Source organism: Camarhynchus parvulus, chromosome 9, assembly GCF_901933205.1.
Source record: "Camarhynchus parvulus chromosome 9, STF_HiC, whole genome shotgun sequence".
Taxonomy (NCBI): domain Eukaryota; kingdom Metazoa; phylum Chordata; class Aves; order Passeriformes; family Thraupidae; genus Camarhynchus; species Camarhynchus parvulus.
The window spans coordinates 8,096,296-8,123,380 of record NC_044579.1 but is presented as its reverse complement, the minus strand read 5'-3'; the positions used below and the strand labels follow the sequence as shown (position 1 = coordinate 8,123,380).

General features: G+C 41.2%; 2 protein-coding genes across 2 annotated transcripts; both read left to right on the top strand.

Annotated features, from left to right (window-relative positions):
- Positions 1 to 457: 457 nt before the first annotated feature.
- Positions 458 to 7,028, top strand: AHSG (alpha 2-HS glycoprotein). Its single transcript, XM_030954300.1, has 7 exons — positions 458 to 661; positions 1,995 to 2,105; positions 3,239 to 3,323; positions 4,143 to 4,306; positions 4,591 to 4,704; positions 5,488 to 5,568; positions 6,407 to 7,028. The coding sequence occupies exons 1-7, from the start codon at positions 458 to 460 to the stop codon at positions 6,680 to 6,682; spliced, it is 1,035 nt and encodes a 344-aa protein (XP_030810160.1). The 3' UTR covers positions 6,683 to 7,028.
- A 3,731-nt stretch (positions 7,029 to 10,759) lies between these two features.
- Positions 10,760 to 20,774, top strand: FETUB (fetuin B). Its single transcript, XM_030954297.1, has 7 exons — positions 10,760 to 10,981; positions 15,719 to 15,829; positions 17,151 to 17,238; positions 17,768 to 17,934; positions 18,761 to 18,874; positions 19,806 to 19,889; positions 20,358 to 20,774. Exons 1-7 carry the CDS (start codon positions 10,760 to 10,762, stop codon positions 20,772 to 20,774), a joined length of 1,203 nt encoding a protein of 400 aa, XP_030810157.1.
- The last annotated feature ends 6,311 nt before the right edge of the window (positions 20,775 to 27,085 follow it).

Here is a 27,085-nt window from a genome sequence, read left to right as displayed (position 1 = left end):
GATCTCACAATTTAGATTGGTGTCTGGTGAGATTTGGGCCCCAACAGAATGTCCTGTTTACAAGAAAGCTAAATTAGCACTAGCATCTCTACACATTTAACAGAACGGATCCCATTCCTCTTACATGGACAGTATTTGGTTGGTAGAAGTGTCTAAAAATTGTGTTACATTTTTGCTGACGCTTTCTTCTTAAGCTGTTTTAGCAGACTTCGCAATATCCTACCTGATAAAATTTACTTTGGCCAAAATTAATCAGTCAGCTTGATGTCCTAACATTTACTTTTCTCTTTTGTTGTTTGCAATGCTTCTTGGAACTGGGACAAATATCAGGCGTGTGCTCATGTAAATCTGAGGTATGTGCTATATAAATGAGGCCTCAGCTCTCGCTACCTGGCTACCATCTGAGCTGTATTCTTAGATCTCTATTTCTGAAAGGGATCAGTTTTCCTCAGGTGCCATGAAGGCACTAGTAGCTTTAATACTGCTTGTTCAGCTTCCAATTCACAAAGCTGTACCAGCAGCTCCCCCTGCTCCCTTGGGCTGTGATGACCCAGAATCTGAAGCAGCAGCTGAAGTTGCTGTGAATTATATTAATGGCCACAGTCATCATGGATACAAGTTTGCCTTGAACAGAATCGAGGATATCCGCGTGGTACCCCAGGTAAGTGAGGAGCTTGCAGGCAGAACACTTGCTCACCTGGGGATGCTTGGAAATCACCAAGGGCCTGCAAGGGCTGTATCCTCACATGGGGAAATCAGCATGGCTCTGTCGATTTAAATGGGGCAAGGACACCTGGTAGCAGTGGAGAATCCAGGTCACTGGAATGTATCTCTCTAAGAGCAGAACAGAGGGGGAGGGAGAAATGTTCAGACGTTTTTGTACAGTGCTAGAAAGAGCTCAGGTTACAAACGCAGCACGTTTGCTAGGGCAGATCATCCCTGGCGCTGATTTGTAAGCCCAGTAGCTAATCTGGAGAAAAAGTGGATAATCTTTGAGATGCAGGTAATTACTTATTGGCTAAACACATACCTATCAAAACTCCATGCTATTTGTGATGTTGTAGTAGACATTAATTTTACCTAATGTCCCATTGAGCTGCCAAGGAGTCTAAATGGAAATTACCGTGGCTTATTTTCCCATAGATCTATTGCTATCAACGAAGGCATCTAGAAAGGCCATAGAAAAGGTCACAAATACAATGTATGTGCCAATTCAGAACCTTTGATTCTCTTAAAACATGGAAAATAGTCCCATGAGTGAAAACAAAACATGAGTCATAGACATGAGTGAAACTCCATGGCTGTTTTCTACTTGTTATGAAAGAGAAGATACCAAAAGATAAGTTTAGAAAAGACTACAACAGACATAAATGAGATTAGAAGTGTGTCCAGAGTTACCCATACAAAAACACTGGTGACACTGCTTTGCTCACATTAATGCTTTAATACTAAAATGACTTAATTGGTTTAAATGGAATCACTCTCGACTCGATCAGAATCAGTCTTGGACCCAGAGAACCCAAGGAACTGTGTCCTATGTTACAGATGTAAAGGAACTGGTACAATTCAGTGTAATTCCAATGGACTAAACAAGACAGGTCAATGCTCACTGGTGTTTGTTTGGTATCTGGTTATAGAAACATGAAGTTTTTTCATTGGAAAGCTGTTGATTTTTTTAAAATTACCCAACAAAATAAAATTAAGTTAACTTAAGAGAACTGACTCACTTCATACAAACTTGACTTTGCCAAATTTATGAGCCTGTTCCTTATTAGCTGGAATAAACTCAGTGTGATTATCTTGACTTACTCCAGATTTGGAGTCCTGTTCTTTTATGAAGTTAAAAGTAAGGACCTTTTCATTTACTCTGGTGTATACCTGGAGCTACCCATGATAGTCAGCAACAGAGGAAGTGCAGCCCCAGGGAAGAAATCTGGTGATGTTTTGTGAAGAAATTACATCAATTCCAATGGTTTATTTTTATTTCCTTTCAGGGGCCAAATAATGACATCATATTTCTTGAACTTGACTTACTGGAGACCACGTGCCCTATTCTCAGCCCTACACCTCTTGAAAATTGCACAGTGAGGAGCTTTGCAGAACATGTGAGTATCTGAACATTACCAGCTGGGTCCAAAGGTGCATGTTCAGTATGTTGATGCCAAAGGCCAGGCTATCACCAGATTCCCAAGCAAATGTCATATCCCTGTAACAGCCTATAACCACCCAACCACTTGTAACCTCCTTGCTGACTTCACTGCCTTCATGTCGTGAAGGATTTCTCTCCTGGATTTCTTTCATGTCCTGTTATCTGAAGAGGACAGATGTCTGCCAACATAACATCCCACACACAGTCCATGAATGCCATGGGGCCTTCTACAGGGGCTCCAGATTCAGTCAGCCCAGATGTCACTGCCCCATTGCAAACCACAGACAGGGCAGGCTGTCAGTGTGTGCAAAAATCTCCTTCCCTTGGCTACATGTGGGTTGTTACCTGCTGCAGTTCCACCAAGCCTTCTCTTCCTAGTTACAGCTGCAGATGAGCTATTCCCTTCAGACAGGGCTCTGCCTTTGAAGTAATGCTCAGCTGGAATTTACTGGCCTCAGATATTTTGTTCTTATGCAAGTGTGATCCAGCTGTGAGACGCTTTCCTGACCAAAGCAGTGGAAATGTTGTCTGAGCCTGCTGTTTCTAGAACGGGGCCCAATTCACAGAGCTCACTAAATATGAATCATGATCTACCCCTGTATTCATCAGGGCTCAGATTCTATTTTCCATCAGGGGGGAGGTAACTCTAACTGTTCCCTCTTCCCAGTGACTCCAGCTTTGCCTTTGACATCTCCTCCCTGCTGGATCATGTTGCTCACACAAGGCAGCACACTCTGCTGTTACCATGGCCACTGACCAGCTGAGATTAGTGAGAACGTTATCAAAGAGCTCTGTAGAAGGTCTTAATTCATAAGTATTCATATTCTGTGCTCTATATGAGAGACAAACCTGTACTTAATGTCCACAATCTTGCTACCCTGGTACTTTTTGAGATCCAGATTTGGATCCAGATTCTGTAGCTCTGATCTGCCTTTTACAAAATCACAGACATCAGGACATGCCTAGCAGTGCCTTTGCCATCAGACCAATGTTGCCAGGAATGGTCAGCCAGGATCTGTTCTTTTGAATTTAGTGGCCCTTTATCAGAAAATCCAACAATGTAACCCTTTGATTTTTGTCTCTCTCTAGGCAGTTGAGGGTGACTGTGATGTTAAACTGCAGAAGGTGAATGGGATATTATCTGTACTCGCTAGCAAATGCCACTCACATGCAGGTAAAGGCTTTGTTCTGTAGATTTGAATCTAGAGGCTGGAGTATTTTTATAGCAGTGGTTACAGTTCAGTGGCTTTTCTGATTCTAAACTCCTGAATATAAATATGGCATAAAGGACAGCAGTTAATGGGTTTTCTAAATCCAGCCCTCTTTTCTGGTTTCATTCCCTTACAAACCCACAGTTTCTCTTTGCTCCTCTTTACTGTGACAACTAAGATACTGTAAGACTAACTGGGGAGCAAGTCCCAGATTTGAGTCTTTTCAGTCAACAGTTTAACCTTAAGAATTTGATTCCTTCTTGGTCTGAGTTTACTTGCACTTGTTGGTCATCAGATTCCCATTGGCAGATGCAGCTTCTTTACTAAATCCAATATTTTCAATACTGCCATGGGAAAGCAGAATGTCTATTCTGCCTGCTCAGTGTGAGATCTCTTTGCTCTGTACGAGATGTCTTCAGTACTACTGTCAAAACTGATGACTGAAATAACAAATGCAACTCCAATGAGGTAAAATATCTTCATTTTTCTACCATTCCTTGTGTGAGCTGAAGCACCTTTTCACTGCTGTCATAGAGAGGTTTCCAGAAAGAAAATTTTCTAAAAACTGAGTAAGAACATATAAAATGTGCTTCTGAAGTCCACAGAAAGATTTGAATGGCCAAGCTGTGTGACACACTGCCATCTATAGCCTGCACTGGAAAAATTCCTGCCACTTTCATTTGGGACAGGCTTTTAAACAGTGCTTTGTGTTACTGAACAGGCCTATAATGCCTTTCTAAACAATTTACAATCTGATCAAAACACGACTATTCCTCCTGCAGACTCCAGTGAAGACATTCTCAAAGTCTGCCCTGACTGTTCACTGCTGGCAAGAATGAACGACACAGAGGTGTTAGAAACTGTGTCAGCTGCACTCAATGACTACAACAGCAAAACCACTGATTCTTACCTCAGACTCCTGGAGATTGGAAGAGCCAAAATACAGGTAATTTCTACAGCTATGTCTAGCCTTTCACGTAAACATAATATTTCATCTACAGTAATTGTGCACTGCTACCTAGTTATGTTTGCAAACAGATACAATTTGCTTGCTCTAATTCGCCCTCCTGATTTGCTTTTAATTTCCCAACTATTATGTGTCATTTTAGCCACAGGATTCCCTTTCACCCCAGTGGGAGATGAAGCCACAACATTTGCCTTTTATCTTTTCTCAGCAGCTCTGCCGTTTCTGAGTGCAAAGTCAGTCAAACATTTTTCCTGTTTTATCAGTATCAGCCAGGGCACGTTGTTGTTACTGAGTTTGCTGTGGGTGCCACGAACTGCTCTGCACAAGAAGCTAAAGCCAACGTGGGGGCTTGTCAGCTGCTGCCTGAGGATCAGTCTGTGAGTATGGCAGCACATCAGCCCCAGCCTCCCCAGCTCTGAGGTGGAAAAGCAGCATCATGCTGGGATGTGCTTGCACTGGAGCAGGAATAGACCCCTGTGGGGATCAAAGTGCAAGAGATGTGTACCATCATGATATGTTTTTCAATATATCATTCTTAAAGCTATATCACACCTTTCTCTTTTCTCTGAGGTATCTGGACTGAATTCTCATGGATTTGAATACATTTGAAAAAGGTTTGAGGACCAGAGACGGAATATTTTTTATGAATAGACTATATATTATTGTTTATTCTTAAAATGAGCACCTGAGAAAATCAGGCTCTTTGTACTGGACAGTACACAGTAACATTAAAAAAAAAAAAAAAATCAGACTGTTTCCCCCTCCTACAATTCCAGTGCCCTCAGTTCTGATATATATGCTCTTGAGAATTATACTGTATATTTTACCACTAAAATTCTTCTGTTTCTGATGAAACTGAGTCCTAAGCAGTTTTAGGGGGTGGGAGCTCTTTGCCTAGATTCTTATATATTCTTTTCCTCCCTCATATCCAGACATACAAAAGATCTTATTATAGAAGAACACAGGAGTTTCCCTTATTTGCTGCTTATGCATTTAAAGAGCTTTTTTTTTAGCCCAACAGGCTAAAATGCAAGCACTTTACTGCTCAGATAAGACATGAGAACCAGTAGCCATTTCTAAATGTGCTGAAATTAAAAGTTCTGATGCAGCCTCCCTCTATTTTCTAACTATTTTCTCTTGACTATGTTCTGCTTTGCCAGAATTTTGGTTTCTGCACAGCAGTGATGGTAAAAGCTCCCTCACAAGACCTTCAGGTGGACTGCCAGTTGTATGGACATCAGGTACCAGCTCCAGATATTCCCTTGCTTTCCTGGGTATTCTAGCCTACTGGTACTGATACAAGGCATCATCTTGAGTTTACTTCTTTCACTATAGACTGCATTAGCCACCTGTGATAACTTAACTTTGTATCCTAAAATCCAAGGTAGGGTAGCTCCTGATTATCCTATGGATTTCTGTGCTGGGAATTAAGTCGTGTCAGCCATCCATGCCTGACACAATTTGCCCTCTTGACCATCTGGGAGATTCACATGTCTGTCAGGGCAAAGGGAACCAAACATTGCTCAGCTAAAGGGATGGGGCAGATAAATGTAAAACAGAAATCAGCATTGTGGGGCTGGAGGCTTTTAGTCCTTAGACATGACTGAATGCAGGGACCTTGTTCTGCACTGCTGTAGCAAGGAGAGGGAAACGTGCACTCAACCTGAGTACTCTCCAGGTATTTTAGCCCACATTGGGTCTCAGGAGGACTAGGTGGTGGTTCAATGCTTCCTATGGACAACAGCTCTTGGTAGCTCAACAGTAATTAGCTGTCTAAGAGGTATATGAAAGAGAAAATGAGACAGCTGGTCTCGAATGTTTCACCAGCTGTGCAGGTGGCCCTGAAAGATCATATAGCACAGAATTTGGTCCCAATGAATCATTGACTATAAAAAATGTGTTCTGGGTTCCTGTGCATGTGTTCCAATGCAAATCAGACTTCCTGATAGTCAGGAACATTTGAACCTGGGTTGCAGGCCTACAGCTTTTAGGAGCAGGGTACCTAGTAAGGTCTCAATTACCTGTACATCACAAGCCCTAAATCCCTGAAAACCAACATGAGCTGTTTTTCTTTTCCAGCCTGGAGTTACCTACGGTCATCCAGGTCAAGACACATCAGCAGGACTGGCACCCAGTGCTGTGGGCGTCACAAACCACAATCTTGGGCTTTTCCACAATAACCCTGTTGCATCTGAATCCAGCTCTTCAGAAATTTTGCGTTCCATGCTCTCAGCAAAATCACTAGCAAAGAGAGCAGTTGCAGAGGCTGCTCAGCATGACAAAGTACCTCGCCCTGTTGGCTTTGTGCCTCCTCCTCCTCCCTGCCCTGGGAGGATTCGCTATTTCGATATCTAGGCTGTGTTTCAGGCATGCAATGCAGACAAACTGAGGGATCAGTGCAGCAGCAACACGCAGACCACAACATCGACTACAAATAGGTGAGAACACTTGAGTCTGAATGAGTTTTACCCTCCACAGGGCAGAGCCATGGTCAGAGTCTTGCAAAGGCCTGCTCCAAAATATAGATTATTACAGCATACAGCAGTAGTTTACTTTACATACAGGGATTCTCTAGTTAAAATGCAGAAAATATTGTTTCAGTGAAACTGTTGTAAGAGCTATACAACAGTTGTAGCTTTGTCATAGAAACACCACCTGAAAGGTTAGTTCACAATAAAATGTTCAAAGCTTTGCTACCTTCTATCTGTATATATTTTCATTTAGTTGTCAAGTATCTCCTTCACAGCATTATGAGTCATATTCTGGGCTTGATTTCAAAAACACTAAGCTCCTGCACTTCTCATCAGCTTCACTGGGATGTGTGGGTGCTGAGCACTGCGGAAAATCAGGTCAGTCCTCCCTTTTGATCACACACCAATAGCACTAAAGAAGTGGCAGGAAAAAAAGTACTTTTCCCTTCCACCTATAATATTTCCTACAATGTACCTACTTTTGATATCCACCAGAAGTACCTCAAAACTTTTGGACATGGCACAAGAGCATCCATGTCTATGAAAAGAACAGAGTCAGGACACACTCACTGCTGGCAGGCTGAAAGCATCAATCCCTGCAGCCAAATACATGTGCATTGTCTGTCTGCCAGCAGACACACAGGTGCAGTACAGTCATGGGGTCCTGCATGGTCTGTGTGCACATGAGGAAATGCCAATTCAAGGGAATAAAAAATATATGACTGGCATGTATCTCATATAACAGGACCCTGACAGTGATGGCAATTTACCATTGTCCTAGCAGTCAAATCTTCCCTGAATTTCTGGCACATGTTAGAGGCAGAATCTATTCTAGGTAGAGAATTAATAAGGGGCTGGGGCCAGAAGGATCTTTACTGCCAGCCAGACTGGAATTCTGCAGGCCCTGGGGAGCCGTCTCAAAGACAGTCATGAATGTTTAACCAGGAACAGCACTTGCTACAAGATAATTATCATGCAGGCAGCAAAAAATTGCAGAACACATGTCATTTCTGAACTCTTTCAAATAACCTGTCCTGTTCTCCTAGCTACAACCATCCAGTACTCAGTAAGCAACACAACTAACACTTGCTCTTGGTGATAGTGCAACAGCTCACAGTACAGAGATGTTCTGCTCTGCTGTGCCAATGGGGAAGGGAAAAGTCATTGGAACTTGCACCAGTGCTTCAGCTGGGTGTGTGAAGAAAGGAAAATCAGACTCTATAAACCACAGCCTAATGTGGTGGCAGCACACTGAGGGCAAGCTTTCCTGTGAAGGTAGCTGCTCTCACATTTCAGCAAATGCTGAGTTTTGCAGGACGTGTGTTGTGGGCAATTGCACCGGCCACGGCCAGTGAGTGGCTCAGGGAGTTTTTGCTCCTCTGTAAAGCAGTGACTCCAATACAACTCCAATATAATGCCTGCATGCAGCCATTCCTTCAAAAAGTGCTAGTATTAAGCTGTAGAAATCTCTTAATGCAGTAAGATAGGACGTCTTCCCATCTCACTGCATGAGACACAGCACAGGATTTAATGAAACTGCAACTATTGAGTTTTGCATCCCCGTGACACCAGATACATGAGACTTTTCAAAAATAGGAATCATCATTACTAAACTATAGATATTGTCTTCTATATAATGAAGTAGGAACTCATTAATAGAAGAGAGAGTGTTTTCCAGGCTTAGAAAATTTTCTGATGGCTGAAACAATGTTTATAGAAGGATGCCGGATCCCTGAAATCCAGAAATGCTGCATTTTCTTGTTGCCTTTTCAAACCACAATAAGAAAAGATATATAGCAGAAACATCTGCAGGCTCCATACTTCACAGATGTTCTCCTATACCTGGTGAAACCAATCCCTTGTTTTCTAAAACAGGAAGAAAAAAATTTTCTCTGTGCATTCCATTTTGGTAGCTGCACTTCATCTTCCTTCTCCTTAGCACTTGTCCTCTTGAGGACACATTGTGCCCCCTTACAGATCTGTTTTCCATGACTGCTTTGAAGCAATCACTTTTTCTCCCACCACCAGTATAGCCCCATTTTCATGCACCTAGGCCTTAGTAACAGATTCAGTATTTAATAATCAATTCTCTGGGCAATGAGACATATGAAATGGTGGTAGATGAAATACAAATGCCTCCTCCCTTGAAATGCAGCATGAAGAGTTTTGCCAGGTCTGCATCACTGGCTGACAATGTTTTTCAGCTTTTTCAGACCCTGTTTTGCAGAAGCTCATGTACTTCATGTGCTGCTTTGGCTGAACATGCTCGGATTTGCCAGCTGTGTCCATGTTTTGAGGTCAGCTACTTCAACAGAGAAGTTTTTCCTTTCCAGGCAGAGGAAGAGTACAAAGAGCAGAGTCAGGGATATAACAATCCCCCATTATAAGAAGCACTGACACAGCCAGCACTAACTGGCACCCATCTCCATAGAAATGCCATGCACTGGAAGGATAAAGAAAATGAGTTATTATCCCTTAGCCGCAGGGGAAGCAGCCCTGGGCACAAGGAACAATGGGAGCGAGTCTGCATTGCTGCTGCTGCAGTTCCTGTACTATGGCTACAGCAGTGTTTCCCAACATTCAGCCCTTGTATCCCATCCCTCAGGGACACAGTCTGTGCATTATCTCTCACCCAACATGAGAGGGGCTCACTCCAGCAGCCATGTGCCCCTTCTGCCCTGCTAGTGGGGTTTTGCACCTCTGCCACCAAGCAAAGGCTTCTCAGAGGAGTTTCAGCTCCAGTGCTGTTGCAGGTCTTCTGGCTGTATCTATAATCCCAGCTTTCTATGGACACATTTTGCCATCTCCCAGTGCTTTAAACACTTCTGGGCTCAGATTCTTTACACAGCCAGTAAAAAAGGTGACAATATAGAAATCTTTAACTACTCCAAACATCACTGTAGTATTGAAGAGACAATTATGACCTTCACTTGCACTTTTTCTTCCTCATTCAATAGAACTTTCAAAACTAAAGGTACTTGATGTCCTCCAGCAGAAAGCTGCAATCACAGAGTCCCATGACAAAAAATAAGAGCCAGGGACATGGTAACCCAGCTTCTGGTATCCTTTAAGGCAAAATGCTGCAGACTTTCCCCTTAGTAGAAAACCAGTGACATTCACCAGGATCCCCCGCTAGTAATGGTCCCTGTCACTTCTCTAGATCTTCAAGATAGAAGCTACTTGTGAAGTTATTCCCCTTTGTCTCCAGCATGGAGTTCCTGACAGGTTATTCACAAGGCACACTGCTGTCATTTCAAACTAAAGTTTCTCTGGGAAGAATTTGCCATGACCCTTGAGAGGTGTCAATGCCTCCAGGGCTAAGGGGTAGCATTCAACTGTAGGTATCCAGATGAATGTAAATGCTCACAGAATGAATCCAAACTGAGCTTCCTATCACAACCAAACTGACTGCATATATTAGAGTCAATATATTTGCTTAAAACTGTCATTTAACAAATAGAAATTGCAAAATCAGTCAACCTTGTGGCATTTACCATTTTCTGTTCAAATAACTGGGACCTTTGTTTTGTTTTATTTGTCAGAAGAACTGGATCACTGACAGAACAGAACTGAAGCCAGACCTGTTCTGCACATAGATTTATTCAAGCAAATTTGGTTTCTTAAGGAAGCAGCTTTGTGTGTGTATTCTTATCCCTTGCCATGAGGTCAAAATTGAATGATCTGCCCAGCGAAGTCCAAATTAGAGATGGAAAGCCAGGAGGAAAAAGTGCTGTCTGGTCTCAGAGGGAGCAACAACACTTCTGTAAAACCTTGTAATCATTGACTTAGTGTTTACTGTTGCAGCTGTAGGTTTAAAGGTGATGGTCAGTATGTAATAAAAATGGAACAAAAGTTTATAAAGAGACACAGCTCCACTATAAAGGTCTGTTATCTCACTCAGGTCTCAGCCCCTCCATCCTGACTCACCACCCTGATCTGCAGCACTGGCTCTCTAAGCAGAATGGCTTGGCTTGCTTGGGTGCTCTTTGGCATGCAGGTGCTTTGCTCCTGCACTGCTGCCCCTCCAGCCCCAGGAGCAGGGGCCGCCCTGCTGTGCCCCCGCTGCGATGACGCCGCAGTGGAGGCAGCTGCAGACCTGGCTCTGCGCCACATCAACGCTGACCGAGAGGAGGGCTACGTGCTCAGCCTCTACAGGATTGTCAGCGCCCGAGAGCAGCCCCAGGTAAGTCACCCTCTTGCTCAGTATATGCTCCTCCCCGTGTCTATTTCTCAGAAATATCTATTTGAATGAGGGAATATTTCCAAAGGCAAAGGCAAAGCTCTATTCACAGGACTCCAGAGGCCATGTCAACTTTATGCACAGACTAGAAACGATTTCATCACACTGTGGGCAATTAGAGAGCAAATCTCAGTCATGACTCTCTGCTGCAGGCCCTTGGAATAGCTCCAGGCATCAGTTCAAATTTGATATGAAACACCACTACTCTGATTTAATTTCATTTTACACCTTCCTCCCGCTGCCTTGAGCAGTTGGAGTGCAAAGGCTAGTAAGTCACAGTGTGTTTTGCACAAAAGATATGAGCACTAACAGGTGTAAACACATCCTGCTTGGGACCAAGGAATTCCTTTACAGACCTCTAAAAGATGACTCATTCTCCAGAAGAAACCTAAAACCAGTTCAAGGGCAAAAATACACTGGAAATACCTACAGAATATCACTCACATTTCCTCAAGTATCGTATTTCTCTGTGTGTGCTTAATTTATGACAATTTTGTGCTACAGTAACTGAATCTATTGGCACTAACTAGGGACAGCCTGAAATGAATTCACAAGGGCCTGCGGCAGATTAGGCACTATGGAAGCCTGCTGCTAGCATTCCTTGCAATGCCTGCTCACTTCCCATAAGCTTACCTTACCTGAAAGGCTGAGTTCTGAATGCTAAAGAAAATTAGGCTCGTTGCCAGATGCTTAAAGATCTGTACTGGCAAGGATATGACACTTCTTCCTGCTGCTCTTACAAGGACATGGTTCCTGCAGACACACTGTGGACTCCAGCAACCCGAGATCTCACAGCTAAAGACGCTCTGCTGTGTTTTGCACTATGTTCTCTATATTGCCTTGCTCAGGTGACAGAATGTGCCCACTGAGCAACCGGATCAGGTCTCTTCAGAATTTTTCCACATAATGCAGGTGAGCTGGTGTGACAGTGGTCACAAGGGTTCTTGGGTGAAGGAAGAGACGAGAATGTTGACTACATGTTCAGAAGGCTTGATTTATTATTTTATGATATATATATATTACATTATAACTATACTAAAAAGAAATAGAAGGTAATGTTTCCTCAGAAGCTAGCCAAGCTAAGAATAGAATAGCAAGAATGATAACAAAGGCAGCTGGCTCCGACAGACAGCGAGAGCCAGCTCTGCTGTGAGTGGTCACCGGATCCAAACATCCACAGAAGACCAATCACGGATCCCCCTGTTGCATTCATCCCACAGCAGCAGATAATTATTGTTTACCTCTTGTTGCTGAAACTCCTCAGCTTCAGCAGGAAAAAACCTAAGAAAGGATTTTTAATGAAAAAGATGTCTGCGACAAGCTGGCCCAGAATCCACATCAGCAGGCAGGGAGTTAGATGCTCAGACCCAATTCTGGAGCTATTTCATGGAGTTTGGTACTCAGACCTCCCTCCTGGGGCTATTTCCTGTTGGCAATAATTAGACCCCCCCTATGAGCACCCTAGAGTGCAGCATGGTAGGTGCAGACATGCTGTAAACCACTTCAGTTATCTCCCTACTTCTCCCTTCACCTGTGCCAAAGATATCTCAACACTGGAGAATTTTGGTCCTTGGTTGTGATTTGTCTGTCACTCCATTTCCTAAAGACAACTCACTGCTTTAGAGCGAGCATAGTTTGTTTATCTGAAGGTTTAATTTACTTATTTACTTTTATTATTTCTTTTTTTTCCCCATCTATTATTGTATCCTGTAAATAAGGTGTTTCGAGTCATTGCAATAACAAACTAGACATTCTAAGCCCTTCGTCCCATGGTTGCTGCTGCTGGGACTGAGTACCTAAGGAGCAGTCAGCAATGTCAAGGGGTTCATGGACAGTAACAGCCTTATGTCACCTCCTATTCCTCTCAAAAAAATTAAGAAGTTTTTTTTTCCCTGTGCACCAGTCAGTGGTCTTTCCTCTCACTTTCTTAAGTAGTACTGAGGATAAAAACATTTTCAAAGTTACTTCAAATTCAAATCTGCCCTTAAGCAACCTGTGGTTCAGCTTTGCTCTAATTGAAACTAATGAGCCATCTGGTATTAACTTATATGCAAGTAGGACAGAGCTTGCTTTCATACAAGATACTCATGATTAGCTTCATTGATGGGCACTTAACCAAAATTACAAAACATGCCCAAATATTTTATTTCTTTCCCTTGCACCAGGTCACCCTGCTGCCACATCTCCTGTGGCTCCCAGACTGCCCAGCACACATTGCAGCCTGGCACCAGCAGTGCTGAGGAAGGGATCCTTTTGGCAATGGAAAGAGATACAACTTTTTATTCAATACTAAGCAGATATCAAAATGCCCTTGCATAACGGTCTTGTAATGAAAATTAAAATAAGGATGATTAAATCTTCAGTGATCTGCTGAGCTCTGAATAAGCCCCAAATTATCCTTTCCCTGGGGGAGAATGATACATACAGAAGCAGGTAGCCCAAAAGACGTGTAGATTTTGTAATAAACCTATCTGCTTATTAGAGCTGGTATTATACAAGAGACCTATAGGCAAGAGTTTGGCCTGCCCTGGATGCATTTAGTATTTCTAAGATCACCAGCCTTTATAATCAATATTCATGATTCAGCTGAGGAAACCTATCTAACACCAGACACTTTTGATTATAAGAAAATTTCTTTAATGAGATATTTGTGTCCTTTTGCCTCCAGAATACCTTAACAACCAGTCTGAAAGCTCAAGTCACCAATTCCAAATATAAGACTCCTTAAAGATGCACATTTTTCTTGGCTATTTCTTTTTCATGTGGATAGTCTTAGTGATGGCTTTTTTCTTATAGAAGTCAAATGCAAAGTTATAAACTTGTACCAAATGCTGCACTACTCCAAAACACATTTTCAGCAAATAGCAAATACTCTTTGACTGGTCTTATTGTGTGTTTACTGATTTAAGCTGTATTAGCTATCATACTGTAGAGAATTATCATCATGGTATTTAGATATCTTGCACGTAGACAGAAAATTATGATTAGTCCCTTCCACAGAAGGATCTCTGCAGCCAGGTGTGGGGATATTGCTGTGCCACTGCACAAACAGCACTGCTGCACCTCAGTGTCACTCTTTGTCAAAATAACTTTTGATCTTTCCACACCTTCAAAATGAAACTTATAATTAAACCTCAGGATTAGTGTAAGCAAGCTCTGAGATCTCAGTGTAAGGCATTACTAGATCACTTTATAGAACACTTAGGAAAAAAAAAGATAATATGAAAATACAAAAAATAGTAGAAAGCATGAGAAGTTGCATATGTAAGAATAAAACTAAGAGACAATGGTAAAAAACCAATTTAATAATTCTTTATATTTATTTTCATTTTGCCGTTTCATATTTAAAGGGTTTAGTATTACTAGTATGCATGTAGAGTTCACATACAATTACCATCCCTCAGATCTCTATAGGTGTGATCAGAATAGTTTGTATCTCTCAATCTGTTCAGAACTCTAGAGCAGACACCACTTTGTGGTTTTCTAAGCAGTATGAAGACAAAAAAGTCAGCAGTACTCCAGTTTCATAGGCCCTATGGACTGGTATTTAGCCACTGTTAAACAGAGGCCAAAAATAAGGCCAAAATGATACAGATATTTGCCTCAGACTTCCACAAGACTGTTGCCCTTTTAAGTGTTTTCTCCACAATGACATCAAGCAGGGATGAATGAACACTGCTGTCACTCAGTTTGGTTTTTCTCCCCCTTCAGCAAAGACATAATCTCAGTCTAAACATGCAGCTAATGCTCACATCTAAGTCCTTTAGGTTGTATAAATGACAGCTGCCCTCTTTCCAGCTTTCCACTAAGGATATAAATAAAACATGATCCAACTAAGCTGTATTCTTGATAAATATGCTGGAAAGGTGCTTACCCATGTCTAGTGTGGAAGCAGAATGAGGAGCTGCACCATGCAGCAGCTCATCTTCCTGCATGATGTAAGCACCAGATATATGGAACTGTATTTTTAGTCCTTCCTTGTACTTCCTGCCTGGAAAGAGGAGCCAGAATTGCTTTGTGCTGCAGTGAACTGAATAAAGGTTTCTGGATTTAAGCGCAGGTCAGAACTCAAGCACTGGACTGAAGCTTTAAGTGAGCCTGAGACATCCATGTGACCCTGCAAGGTCTCTCACAGAACTCCCTGATAGCTGACAGAATATTTAAGCTTCTCTATCAACACAGCCTTTGCCTCTTTACAGCAAGTGAGAGCATCCACATTTGAAGAAGACATTGCCCTAAGAAATAAGATATTTCTCTTTCTAATGCCTACTGGGAATGTTCCATGTTAGCAGATTTTTATTAGTTGTGGTATTTACAATGTCATTCTTATTTCAGGCAAAATAACCTACCTTTCAAATCTGATAATAAAATGCAGTTGACAGTGAAAACATCAACATGTTTAGTCTTTATTCTTGGGTTCTGGCTGGTACCAGAAACAGAAGAATAAAACTGACCAAAGGACTGTTATTTATATACAGCTGGCTAGCTGCATGACCAAGCCTGTTCTAACAGGACCTGAATTTCACCTGATTTGCCTCTTTTGTCACAGAGAGTGTTCAGTTCTCAGGATATCTCTGCATTCCATCTGTGTGTTTTTCATTTCTTCATCTCTCCTTTTTATGAGTCCCTACTTTGTTTGATACAAAACTGGGATGTGACACTTTTGTGTCTTGTTTTCAGGAGATCACTGGTTCTGTCTTCTATCTCATCTTGGATGTAGTAGATACTGAGTGCCATGTACTCAGCAAAAAGTTGTGGAAGAACTGCAACACCAGACCTGATCATTCAACTGTAAGGATTTTATTTTTCTATTTAATCTCACATATGATGATACCACTGATGGCTGCAAAAACCCTACACTTGCATTTTTAGTGGGCAACAAAAAAAAAGCTCAGAAAAAAAATCAAAACCCATTTCATAATATCCACAATTTTACTCTGTACATTCTAGTCAGTTTATAGACTGATGAGATTTATTTTAAAAAGTGAAAATTAAAAGAAAGTTTATGACCAGAGCTAATAAAGAGACCAAACTAAATAGCCATGCTAGGACACTATTTAGAATAATGGTTTACTTTTTATAGCAACAGTATAAGAGTTCATTTTAAAGACAGCTTGTCAAGGAGAGAATAAAAGAAACACACTTTTATATAACATGTGATTTTTGGTTTAGTTTAATTCCACTTTTATTCTGACAACTTTGCAAAAATTGCACTGAAATAGGAGAAAAGGGAAAGCTCAGCAAGATAAGCTGAAAAGACAGAAAGTGGTCCAAGACTGTTGCTACAGGTGACCAAAACTGCTCTGAACAACTGAAAAAAACTCTTAGAAAATGAAGAATGACAAGAAAAAAGGTTCACATATATATATAAAAAAGTTATGATTAAATTTTCCTGGACTGCTTCTAAGGCTAATCAATTTTAACTTTTCAATGAAAAACTAGAAAAAAAATAAAAAGAATTCTGCTCACTTCTCATTACAGTGTTTTCACCAGAAAAAGGGCACAAAGCCTATATGGTTTATATGGCTTCAGTGAAGCCAAGAAATGCATATCCAGAGGCCTTGAACACACATGCAGGAGTATCTAAGAAGCCCTCAAAGAATATTTTTCAGCCATAAAGTCAGATTTTTTTGTGTGCAAGGATGACCATACTATGCCACAAAACTGATTTATGGTCCTTCCTACCATTCTCCCTATGATTACAGGGAAAAGGGGGAAGGTGGAAGACAGGTGACTGGATCCAGACATGCTGAATTATCTATGGGTTTAAACTCTGAGCTCCAGACATAGACCCAGCCCAGGACAGAGACCCAGGAGCACTCTGTGACACTTGGGCACTTCTCAGCTGCCAGAAGAGTGGCCCTGGGCAGGCCACCCAGCAGTCATGCACTGCACCTGTATAGCTCAGAATCACACCAGGGGATGAGCTGGCCTTTGGTTTTTAAATGAGATGCTTAGATATGTGATTCATTTTCATTTGAGTATTAACAAAAGTTTTGCATTGAAAAGAATTCCATAATTGCAAGAAGAAAATGAAACACTCCTGTCTACTTACTAGATGATCTGTAAAGGATGCAATATTAATTGTTTCTAAATGTTTATATTGTTTTAGGTTTACGGTCAATGCAAAGCAATTATCTATATAAATCAGGCAAGAAATATTGCTCATCTGAATACTTATGAGTGCACTTTACAACCAGGTATGTCTTTAACATACTCTTTATAAGAGAACTGGAAAAATTCTTTGCCAAATAGCATTACTTTAAATTTTAAATGTAATTATGACTGCAGTATCTCCATTAGCTTCAGCTGCCCTGATTTTCTCAAGTCAGTGATCATAAGGCCAGGGAGGTAATGCAGCTCAAAAGAGTTCAGTAATAACTGTTTTAACCTCTGGGACACTCAGCAGAGCTTCTATATGGGCTTTTACCCTCTGAACTGAAAAACATTTTGGTGAGTTTGTGAAAGGCAAGGAAAAACAGCAAGCCCACTGTCAATAGGTTGAATTTTTCCTTTGGTGTCTGCTTCCACTGCAACATTTTTATGGGTCTGTAAATACATAAAGATTCAAAATTATTGAGGGGTGCAAACCACATATATCTTACTCCAGGGGAGTGGAGGACAAGTGGACAGGGTTGGGAGCATAGATGCATTTACAGTGACCTACACTGTCAACATGCTTTTCTGGTTATGTCTTCTCTAACAACTCTGTTGTGTTTGAATAAAAAGTTCCAGGCAAATATATTTGGTCAATATGTCCCGACTGCCCCATTGACGCTTCTCCAACCAAGCCTGAATACTTGGAGGCTGCTGCCCAAAGCCTTGCAAAATTCAATGCAGAGAGTGAACAAACTCATTACTTCTCTGTCCTCAATGTCACAAGGGCTTCAATGCAGGTAAGCCAAGGCTCATCTGACTTGATTTAGCCCTCAAGAATCCTTCTATTCAGAATACTCTAGATCTTTGTGATCCAAGGCTCTGATTCCATTTCTTGCAAAAAGAAATGCAGAAGTCAAGACATAGACTTGCTTCCAAAGCTCAGAAAAGCTTCACTGTTAACTCTTTCTTCTTCCACCACCATGAATTCACAATTCTCTAATAGAAAGTATTTTAAAAAGTACAGTCATACCTTCCAATTCATACCTGCAATTCACTGAACGAACATAAGCATGGCTTAGAACTAATTTTAGACTAACAGAGAACTCATGACCTCATGGCTAAATCCTCTTTGTTTACCACAGTATTACCTAGTCTCTCTAAAATTCAGTATGTATAGATAGCAAAGTGGTTTTTCTTGTTTGTCTAAACCATCAGATACTACTACAATATACTATTTAATCACTTCCATTTTCTAACCCAAATTTCAGAAATAGTAAAATGATTCTGTTTATTAAGACAACCATAAATTGTCAACAAGACGCTGAAGAGGGTCTTTGGCTATGTAGTTCTATGGGGATGCTAACTTATGACAAAATCGAAACTGATTTCCACTACACCAATCCATGAGTTATTAAGATTGTGCATATATAAGAAGTAAAAAATGACCAGGCAATAAAGCAGCACTGGCAAAAAAATTCACCGTAACACAACAAACAGTAATGTCCAAGTATCACCTGCTCCTTCCATAGCAGGACTTTTTAATATATTTCAAGATCAGTAGAAATTCTTTATTCTTCCTGACACATGCACAAGTTCTAATTGCCACTGGCCTCTCATTTACAGTGGGTCATTGGTCCTGCACGTTTTGTGGAGTTTTTAATTCAGGAGACATCTTGCTCCAAAGATGACACGGTTGCTGACATCTCGATGTGTGAGCCACTTCCACCAGAAGTAGCTGTAAGTACTTTTCCTTGTACACCAGTTTTCCATGAACACCAGTTTTCCAGATACTATGATTCCTCAGCAAATATTTAGTATTTCTCTCCTTGGCATTTGCAGACAAGAATCAAAAGCCACAGTCATCTTTTTATGGATCATAACTCTATAGTGTCTTGCAAGCCTACAGACTGCTTTAGAATAGAGAAACATTTCAGCAAAAGATCTGAATACTTACCAGAAGTCCATAAGCAAAGAAAACAAAAAAATACCATTCAGAATAAGGTAGAGTAGCAATCACCTTACAAAACTGAATGAGTCTAAAGGATTTCTTCCAAAGAAACAGACATAGACCATAAATCACTAACAATGCATGAAGAGTATATTCATACTACAATCAGGTCAGCTAAGGAAAACATTTAGGAACTAAAGAAAAAATTGTAAGATAAATTGGAAGACTAAACAGGCATGTTGTCAAGAGGTAACATTTCAAGTCACACCTTAAATGAGATCCAAGCCATGATACCTATAGATGTATATACTTACAGACAACTACTAGAAACAGCATTTTTTCCATGGTTTCTTTCACTAGTATGGCATGAAATTGATTCTGTGTGGAAAATTATATTATGTTCTACACAAAACTTGCCTTTATAGGGATATTCTGCTGCATGAGAACCAAAGCAAGCTGTTGTAGTTTGGCCTTAAGTAGTCAGCTTAGTTTTGCTATTGTGTTACCTAACCCTCCTTTACAAACACAAGGCCTTTATCAAAACACTGCCTGCCTTTGTGAGGTTGCCAATCCCAAAATAAAAATTTGCCCAAGCTGTTTATCCCTACAAATACACTTAGAAGCTATAACTATTCAGCCTTTCATAATCACTTATTTTACAAGATAGGATCTTAGTATCAGGGCTCCACGTGAAAAAATGCTTGTATTTTCTTCTTACAGAAAATCGGTTTTTGCAAAGGCTCTGTAGTAAACAGTCGCGCGGAACAGTTTGTCACAATATCCTGTGAAATCTACAGTCAGCAGGTATTTCTTAATCTAATCTTAATATTGCAAGAGTAATACTCCTTTACAAAACAATTATTGAACTTTTGAAAGCCTAGACATTTTTAAGTTTTCTTATTCACAAAGATGTGCTTCAAGAAAGTGATAAGGCCAGATCAGGAAGAAATCTCTCTTGTGATAAAACCAACTGTTGTTTGGTGGACAAAAGGGCAATAGAGTATAGAGACAATCCTGCAGAATGTGTTCAGAATGCTCTACAATGAAATTGTAAATCACAAAGGGGATGCAAGGGGATATTACTGTGGTTACCCAAGTTTCATGCACTCATCTCCACTGGCACAAGATGTAGTTACATCCATTTATCCTTTGAGCTTCTGTTCTGTAGCTGGTCTTGGAGGACTAGAGATCCTTAGTGTGAAGGGTAATCTTCAAATCTGAAGGAATTTGGAACTGCTTCAGTTTAGATAATGCTTAATCCTTGTTATTTAGGAACCTGCCACTGAAGAGGAAAACCAGGAAGCTAATCAGACACCTGGAAAATCCATGCAGGATCAACAGGCTTCCCCTTCAGATGCCAATTCTTTTTCCCCACACCTGGAAAAAACAGTGGGCTGGGTTAAAATTCTACCCCCTTCAAATGAGGACATCACTTTCCATAGCCTACGAGAAAGTCAAAATGAACATAAAGACAGAAAGCCAGTTCCTCCTAAGGCTGTAGAATCTGCCCACAGGTGTGATGGAGAAAATACTCAAGTAAACAAACCAGACTTGACCAAACCAGTCACTGGACCAGTTATTCTCCCTTTTCCTGAAGAACCTTCTCTGTCAGATTCATGTCCAGGAGAAGCAAAGCATCCAGAAGGCATCCTCCATCCTTTGATAACTAGAAAGCCTACCACAGTCTAGACAGCACCCAAGCACCTCAACTATCTGCTGCAAAATAACAGCAAAATGGCAACATGGTTTTCAATTTGTGTAACACCTTCAAATAAATAAATAGTTTGTTACAGTCTTCATCTCTGGTATTCTCATTTTATGAAAGCAAAAGAACAGATTGGGAAAAGAAATTTAACAGAGGCATTTTCCAACAACATTATTTGGCTTTTAATTTTCAAATTCCCCCCACCAAGCAGGGCATGAAGGAAAGGTAACTGTGGAGGATAAAAGAACTTGCAGGGCTGGACAGCCCAAAGACATCAGAAAAAAAATATCCTTGGTAGCAAAATCTGTCAGGGCCCAGAGGGGGATGGCTGCTCCCCAGGGGATGGGGAGATGAGCCAAGTGTGACAACCAGGCTGGAGGGGCAGGGGCCTGTCCTGTGGTGCCTGAGGCAGGCGAGCAGGGCACAGCCAGGCATGGAAGTCAGGTTATTGAAAGAGCCAGGTCACCGCGTCAGTCCAGGGGCAGGAGGCAGGCCTGAGGGCAAGCCCTGAACGTGAGTTAGCAAGGCATGGTCAGGGCTGGAGTGGTCATGGCAGTGAGTCAGGCACAGCCCAGCGGTGTCCCAGCAAGTCCGCAGTGACCGGACAGCGTGAGGGACATGGGGATGTGGGTTAGGACCTGCCCCTGCATCTGAAGGTCTGCACCTGCCCCTGCATCTGCAGGTCTGCACCTGCCCCTGCATCTCTGGGCCTGCTCCTGCCCCTGCATCTGCAGGTCTGCTCCTGCCCTGCATCTGGGGCCAGGCACGGGCACAGCTGCAATGCAGCAGGAGCTGCAGCTCAGGCAGGGCACAAACGCTGCAGCCTCGGCCCAAAGCAGCTCCTGAGGGAAGTGGGGCCATGGCCTCCCCCAGCACTGCCCGGGAGCCTGTCCCCAAGGCCACCTGTCCCCAAGGCCACCAAGGACCAGCCCTGTTGTGCTGAGCCTGGCACCCCGCACCAAACCCCCCTTGAGCAGCCACGCTCTCGGGCCTTAGAGGGTCACAGCATGGGACAGGGCATGGACAGGGAACAGCACTGCAGCACTCAGTAGTGTTAAAAGATAGTGAGGTTTTGCTATTTTGTGGGTAAACTTAATTATAATGTGAACAGCTTAGACTGTTTTTTTATTTCCCATAGAAAATCTCAAGAAAGATTATTTTTTCTTAATGCATCATTCATGTAGGCTCTTCCACTTAAAGCATGTGGAAGAGCCTACACACGTGTGAAGCCTCTGCACATAATTCTGGCTGGTGAAGAATCAAATCCAGGCTGTTGAGATTGTTATGCTCTAGTGATGCTGCTGTGCAGGAAAAACAATGGTTTAAAAAATCAGCCTAATTCTTTCTTGAGATAGGTCATATTAACTGCTTTATAATAAAAGCCACAGGGACACTCGACAGCCTGCAGCCAAGAAAAATCAATTTCACTAAAGTCAGGCACGGTAATTGTACTGACAAAAACAAACATAAATAAATGAGAAGACAAGAAGAAAAAGAATGAACATAGGAAAGAAATGTCATCTGTGGGCAGGAGTACACTGATATTTGCAATAATTAAGGGGTTTGTATGAGACCATAAAGCCTTTTGCCAGTTGCCACCAGATCTGTAAGACCATTTCTTCAAAACAAAATCAATAAAATATTGTTTCAAGCTTTTATGAACTGTATCATCCCTAGAGATCCTGGATAATTTCTACATTTAAAGAGCCTTCCAACAAAAAACTATGGTTTTGTCGAAGTATCCTGGCATTACGCAAGTTGATTAAAATGTATTATTTTACTATTATAAATAAAATATAAAGTATTATTTTATTTTGAATGGGGCCAAAATAATATTGAAATGTTTGGAATTTTATTCACAGAAACTATGTTTGCATTTTTAGTCTGCAAAACGCTTACAAACATAAATTTGATACAAAGAAGTAATTTAATTGCTTCAAAGATTAAAATAAGCTAAAAATGGATGTGTGAAACATATCAACTGAGCCAAAAATAATTCCATTTTAATTCTACATTATGAGAAATTTCAATATATTTTGGTTTCATTCATTTCAGAGTAGAAAAACTTTCAAAATCAGACAGTTCTTGAAAAATCCTAAAATGCAAATGCTAACTAATTCTGATTGCAGCAGGAGTTCTAGGCTGTGTCAGCATTCCCTTTTTTATCAAGTCATCCAATTACTGCATCTCGTTTTTCCCTCGCGAAGTTTCACCTTTGCCAGCTCAGGTTTCTCTAACACAACCAGGGTGTTCTCCTTCCCTGGACAGGAACTGCTGATCTGCCATATGCCCAATCTGGGATCCCAGGCACTGCTCCACGCCCTCACACACAGCACCCATGGCTGCCTTCAGTGAGTCAGGGAACAGAGCACAGGGGTAACAGCCTGTCACACTTCAGGGATTTTCAAAACACTGGGTTTGCTCCTCTTTTCAGTTAATCACCACACTTCTCACTTCTGCACAATCCTTTTTATTAATTGTTTGCATGTTGATTCTATTCTCACTGTGGCTCCATCAGTTTAATGACATTACTGAGACTTTTATCAACATACACAACCAGATTCTTCCCCTAAAGGAGCACTGGAGAAGAAATCAGCTTCATTAGCTGCTAGTCACAGCCACAAATACCCCATTTCACTCAGTTCTTTTTCTTGACTATGGCTCCTTACAACAGTGAATTGAACAGCCACAGTGAATGGAGATAAATGGAGTGGAGTTGGTGTGAACATAAGCAGGGGAAACTGGAGAGTCTGGATGCCCAGTTTTGAGCATTCCATTTGAATACTGTGTAGCCTGCTCTGCAGATGAGGCTCAGAAATGACATTTGAATCAATAATTTCCCTATCTTGGATTTGGGATTTGGGTTCAAAGACTTCTCTGATTTAAAAATAAACAGAAGAAGGGGTGTTTATTTGAGCAATAACTGTACCTCCAGCACAGATCAGCCAAGCACCAGTGGTCAGTGCAGAGTCACGAGCATCTCCTTTATTTGCTGTGGCCACTCCAGCACAGAGTCCATCCTCAGTTTCAGTGTCACCTGGACCACCACCAGTGTTACCATAATAGAGTCCTGGTACTGATGTCCAAGATTAAATTCTTGAATTACAAGAAGGAGTCTGAGGTTATATAGTTTCTGTGGTTCCTTTGTCCTCAGGACATACCTGGATACTGCAGCACTCCATATGGCATTGATATTATTAACAGCTGGTAGCATTTATTCATCAGGACTTCAAATCCTGCTGCTGATTCAGCACCTTTATGCCAATCTGTGAGCAGGCCAGCACTGCAGCATTCTCCCTCCAGCACACTCACATGGGCAGCTTGTCCCCACACAATGACTTGAGACAGGACTGCAGGAAATCCTTTTAAAAACATGCCCAGGTTGTGCTGAACCTCTCCATCTCCTGGCCTGGCCTCAGCTTCCAGGCAGTGTGAGCAAAGCAGCTGGGCAGTAACACACCCTGCGTTCCCCCAGCCACACCCCAGGTGCCCCTCACCTCCTCCCAGGACTCTGAAATGTTACGTGCTGCTTGTCCTTGTCCTGCAGAGAACAGGCCAGTGACACAAAGCAGCCCTTCATTCAGCACTGAAGATGAATGCAGATGGATTTGAGCAGACGATTCCCAATTCACTTTTCAATTTTGTTTTATGGTTTTTCAACACTTATTGATCTTATGATATAACACCATCCATTAATAACTTATCTGGGCAATATGTGGTCTAAAATGTGGTCTGATGTTTGTTTGAGCAAACATTCCAATTTCACATGAACAACATTTTTTATTCAGGCACAGATAAATGATGGTCAATAACCTCCAGGACTGTTGACATTTTTATCTGATACTTTCAAGCCTTCACCTTTGAATATAGTGAGGCACCATGTGCAAAAACAGGAACAGTAGTATTCAAAGGAAACAGAAGATTTTTAAAAGCAAGACCCAGACATCAAAATTCTTAAGAGGGGTTTTAAAAACAAGGCTTTTATGAAATAAACTAAGTATAAATTCTATTTGTGTGACTTCAGAACCCACCTATTGCACACACTTCACAGTTAAGCATTTTCTTCTGCATCCGAGATGTAGAACTCCCTCTGACTCCATTCTTAACATCAAATTCTTAACCTCACCTTTTCCCCCAGCCTCTCAAGCCCCTCTGCAAAAAGGTCAGTCTTTCAACATATCCATACAGTCATCAATTTACAATTAGACTGCTTTTTTCTGAAAAACAATTTGCAGCCAAAGACACTGAGGACAAGACAAGGAATCCTGACACTCTTTTTATTCCCTGTATTAGTCCTTGAGGCCTCCTAAGTGACAAGACTTCTGTAACTACATTGTCAACCTGCTCACTTGACAGTTGTCTCCTCCAAATAGCTTTTGACCTTAAGGTTTCTTTGAGTGAAATTTGATAGACAAGGTGATGAAACTTCTATAAGTTTGATAAAAAACTGGTGACTGGTAAAGAAAAATAAGCTGCAGGCAGAGAGGGGAAGCTGTATCTGGAGCTGCTACTCTGAAAACCATAACCAAAGCAAATTCGTCTAACATTGCATTTGCATTGGAGACATCCTGTTTACACCCAGCAGATAAAAATAAGACATGTCACATTTACATATTTTTCTGTTCTGCTTGGGGGCATTCCTGTTAAGTGCAGCGCCACCCCAAGAACTGCAAATCTTTTTCAGTTTTTTCATCAAGACCAGTAAGGCCTGAAGCTCTGGGTAATTTCAGACTGAAAAAAAAGAGAATCCAGCCCAGAATTCACTTCTAAGCAGCTAGAGCCACACATGTCTGTGTTAGCTGGGCTCTGGCTTGGGAGCAGGAGCAGGAGTGGCTGCAGAGCAGCACAGTATGAGATGGGAAAGGCTTTGCTGCCTGCACAGGTGACAGAGCTGTGCCATGTGGTGACATGGTGACACCAGCCTGGGTGTGAAGCACTTCTGCAGAAGGCAGAGAACAGTCTGCTCATAGCAGCTGTGTTCCCAAGAAGCCAGGGATATCTGTAAATAATTACAGCTGTACTTTAGGAAAGGAGGAATTGGTTATATCATATAATCTCCTTTATGTGTCAGCTCTCCTTTTCCGATCCCTCTAGTTTAAAGTTATATTTACTGCACATTTCATACACTGTTTTTCAAAAGGGGAAGATAAGCCTCTTTGATGTGTTCTCCCAGTGCTCTGGAGAGGTTTAGGATGGATGTTTAAAGTCTGAATGTGGATCACCTCTTACTGTTGCAAGTCAAGCCTTGGTAAAAGTCATAAACGAGGTTTTGATACACTGTGCAAGAGAAATGCCATGTTTGGATAAATATTTCTATTCATTCCAGTAATCTGTTTACAGAGATGGCTTCATTAAAGCAACACACAAAACTTAAAAGTAATAAATATAAAAACAAAATAAGTTTTTAAAAATATGTCAAACTGAAGGAGAAGTGATAAAAATACATTATTCTGACTTAAGTACAACCAATATTTAATTAACTGCTCTTACTGTGCCTGGAGTTCTTGTCAATGCTTTAATAAAAGGGTCGAATCTTTCTTTTCCAAAGAAATCAAGGACAAAACTCTCTAGAGTGGAAACAGAGTCTTACTTTACTTCTGCAGTCAATTTTGCAGGAATTGCACATTTTCCACTGTTTATTCATACTGTTTCAATTTCATACATAAAATATACATAAGCTATGGTAAAAAAAATTATTAGTATCACAATGAACAAGAAGAGAATAGAAGAGGGAAAAAAGAACAATCTGCCAACAACAGAGACAGTTGACAAAATTATGTTATAAATCACCTAATCCAATGCTTTTCTTCAGTATCTCTGCCCATTTGAAAAAAATAACAACTATTGTAATAAATGAATTGGGGTGCAATTTGGAACACAGCAGTAACAGTAACTTTCTTTTTAAATGATGTGATATATTTCAAATGTCTTTGATAATTTACACAACATTTATTTCACTGCTTTTTTACCATCTTCTGGAAGAGATTCTGAGTAATTATAATGAAATATTGTAAAATCAAGCCAAAATAAATGACCTATTTCATAACAGTTTTACATCCAGCCCAGTATCCATCTCTCCCAGTGGCAAAAGACAGTTGTGGTTAGAAGAAGCTTATGACCTGCCCCTCTCTGCAAAGCATTCCCCTCATACTTTTCCAGCACCCAGAATCATTCTAGCAGGGACTTTAAAGGGGTTTCTTCTGCTGAGTCCTTCTAGTATCCAGGTCAGGACCTGCTGCCCATGGACTTTTCTAAGCAATTTCTGTCCCCAGTGACAGTATCTGCATCCAGATCC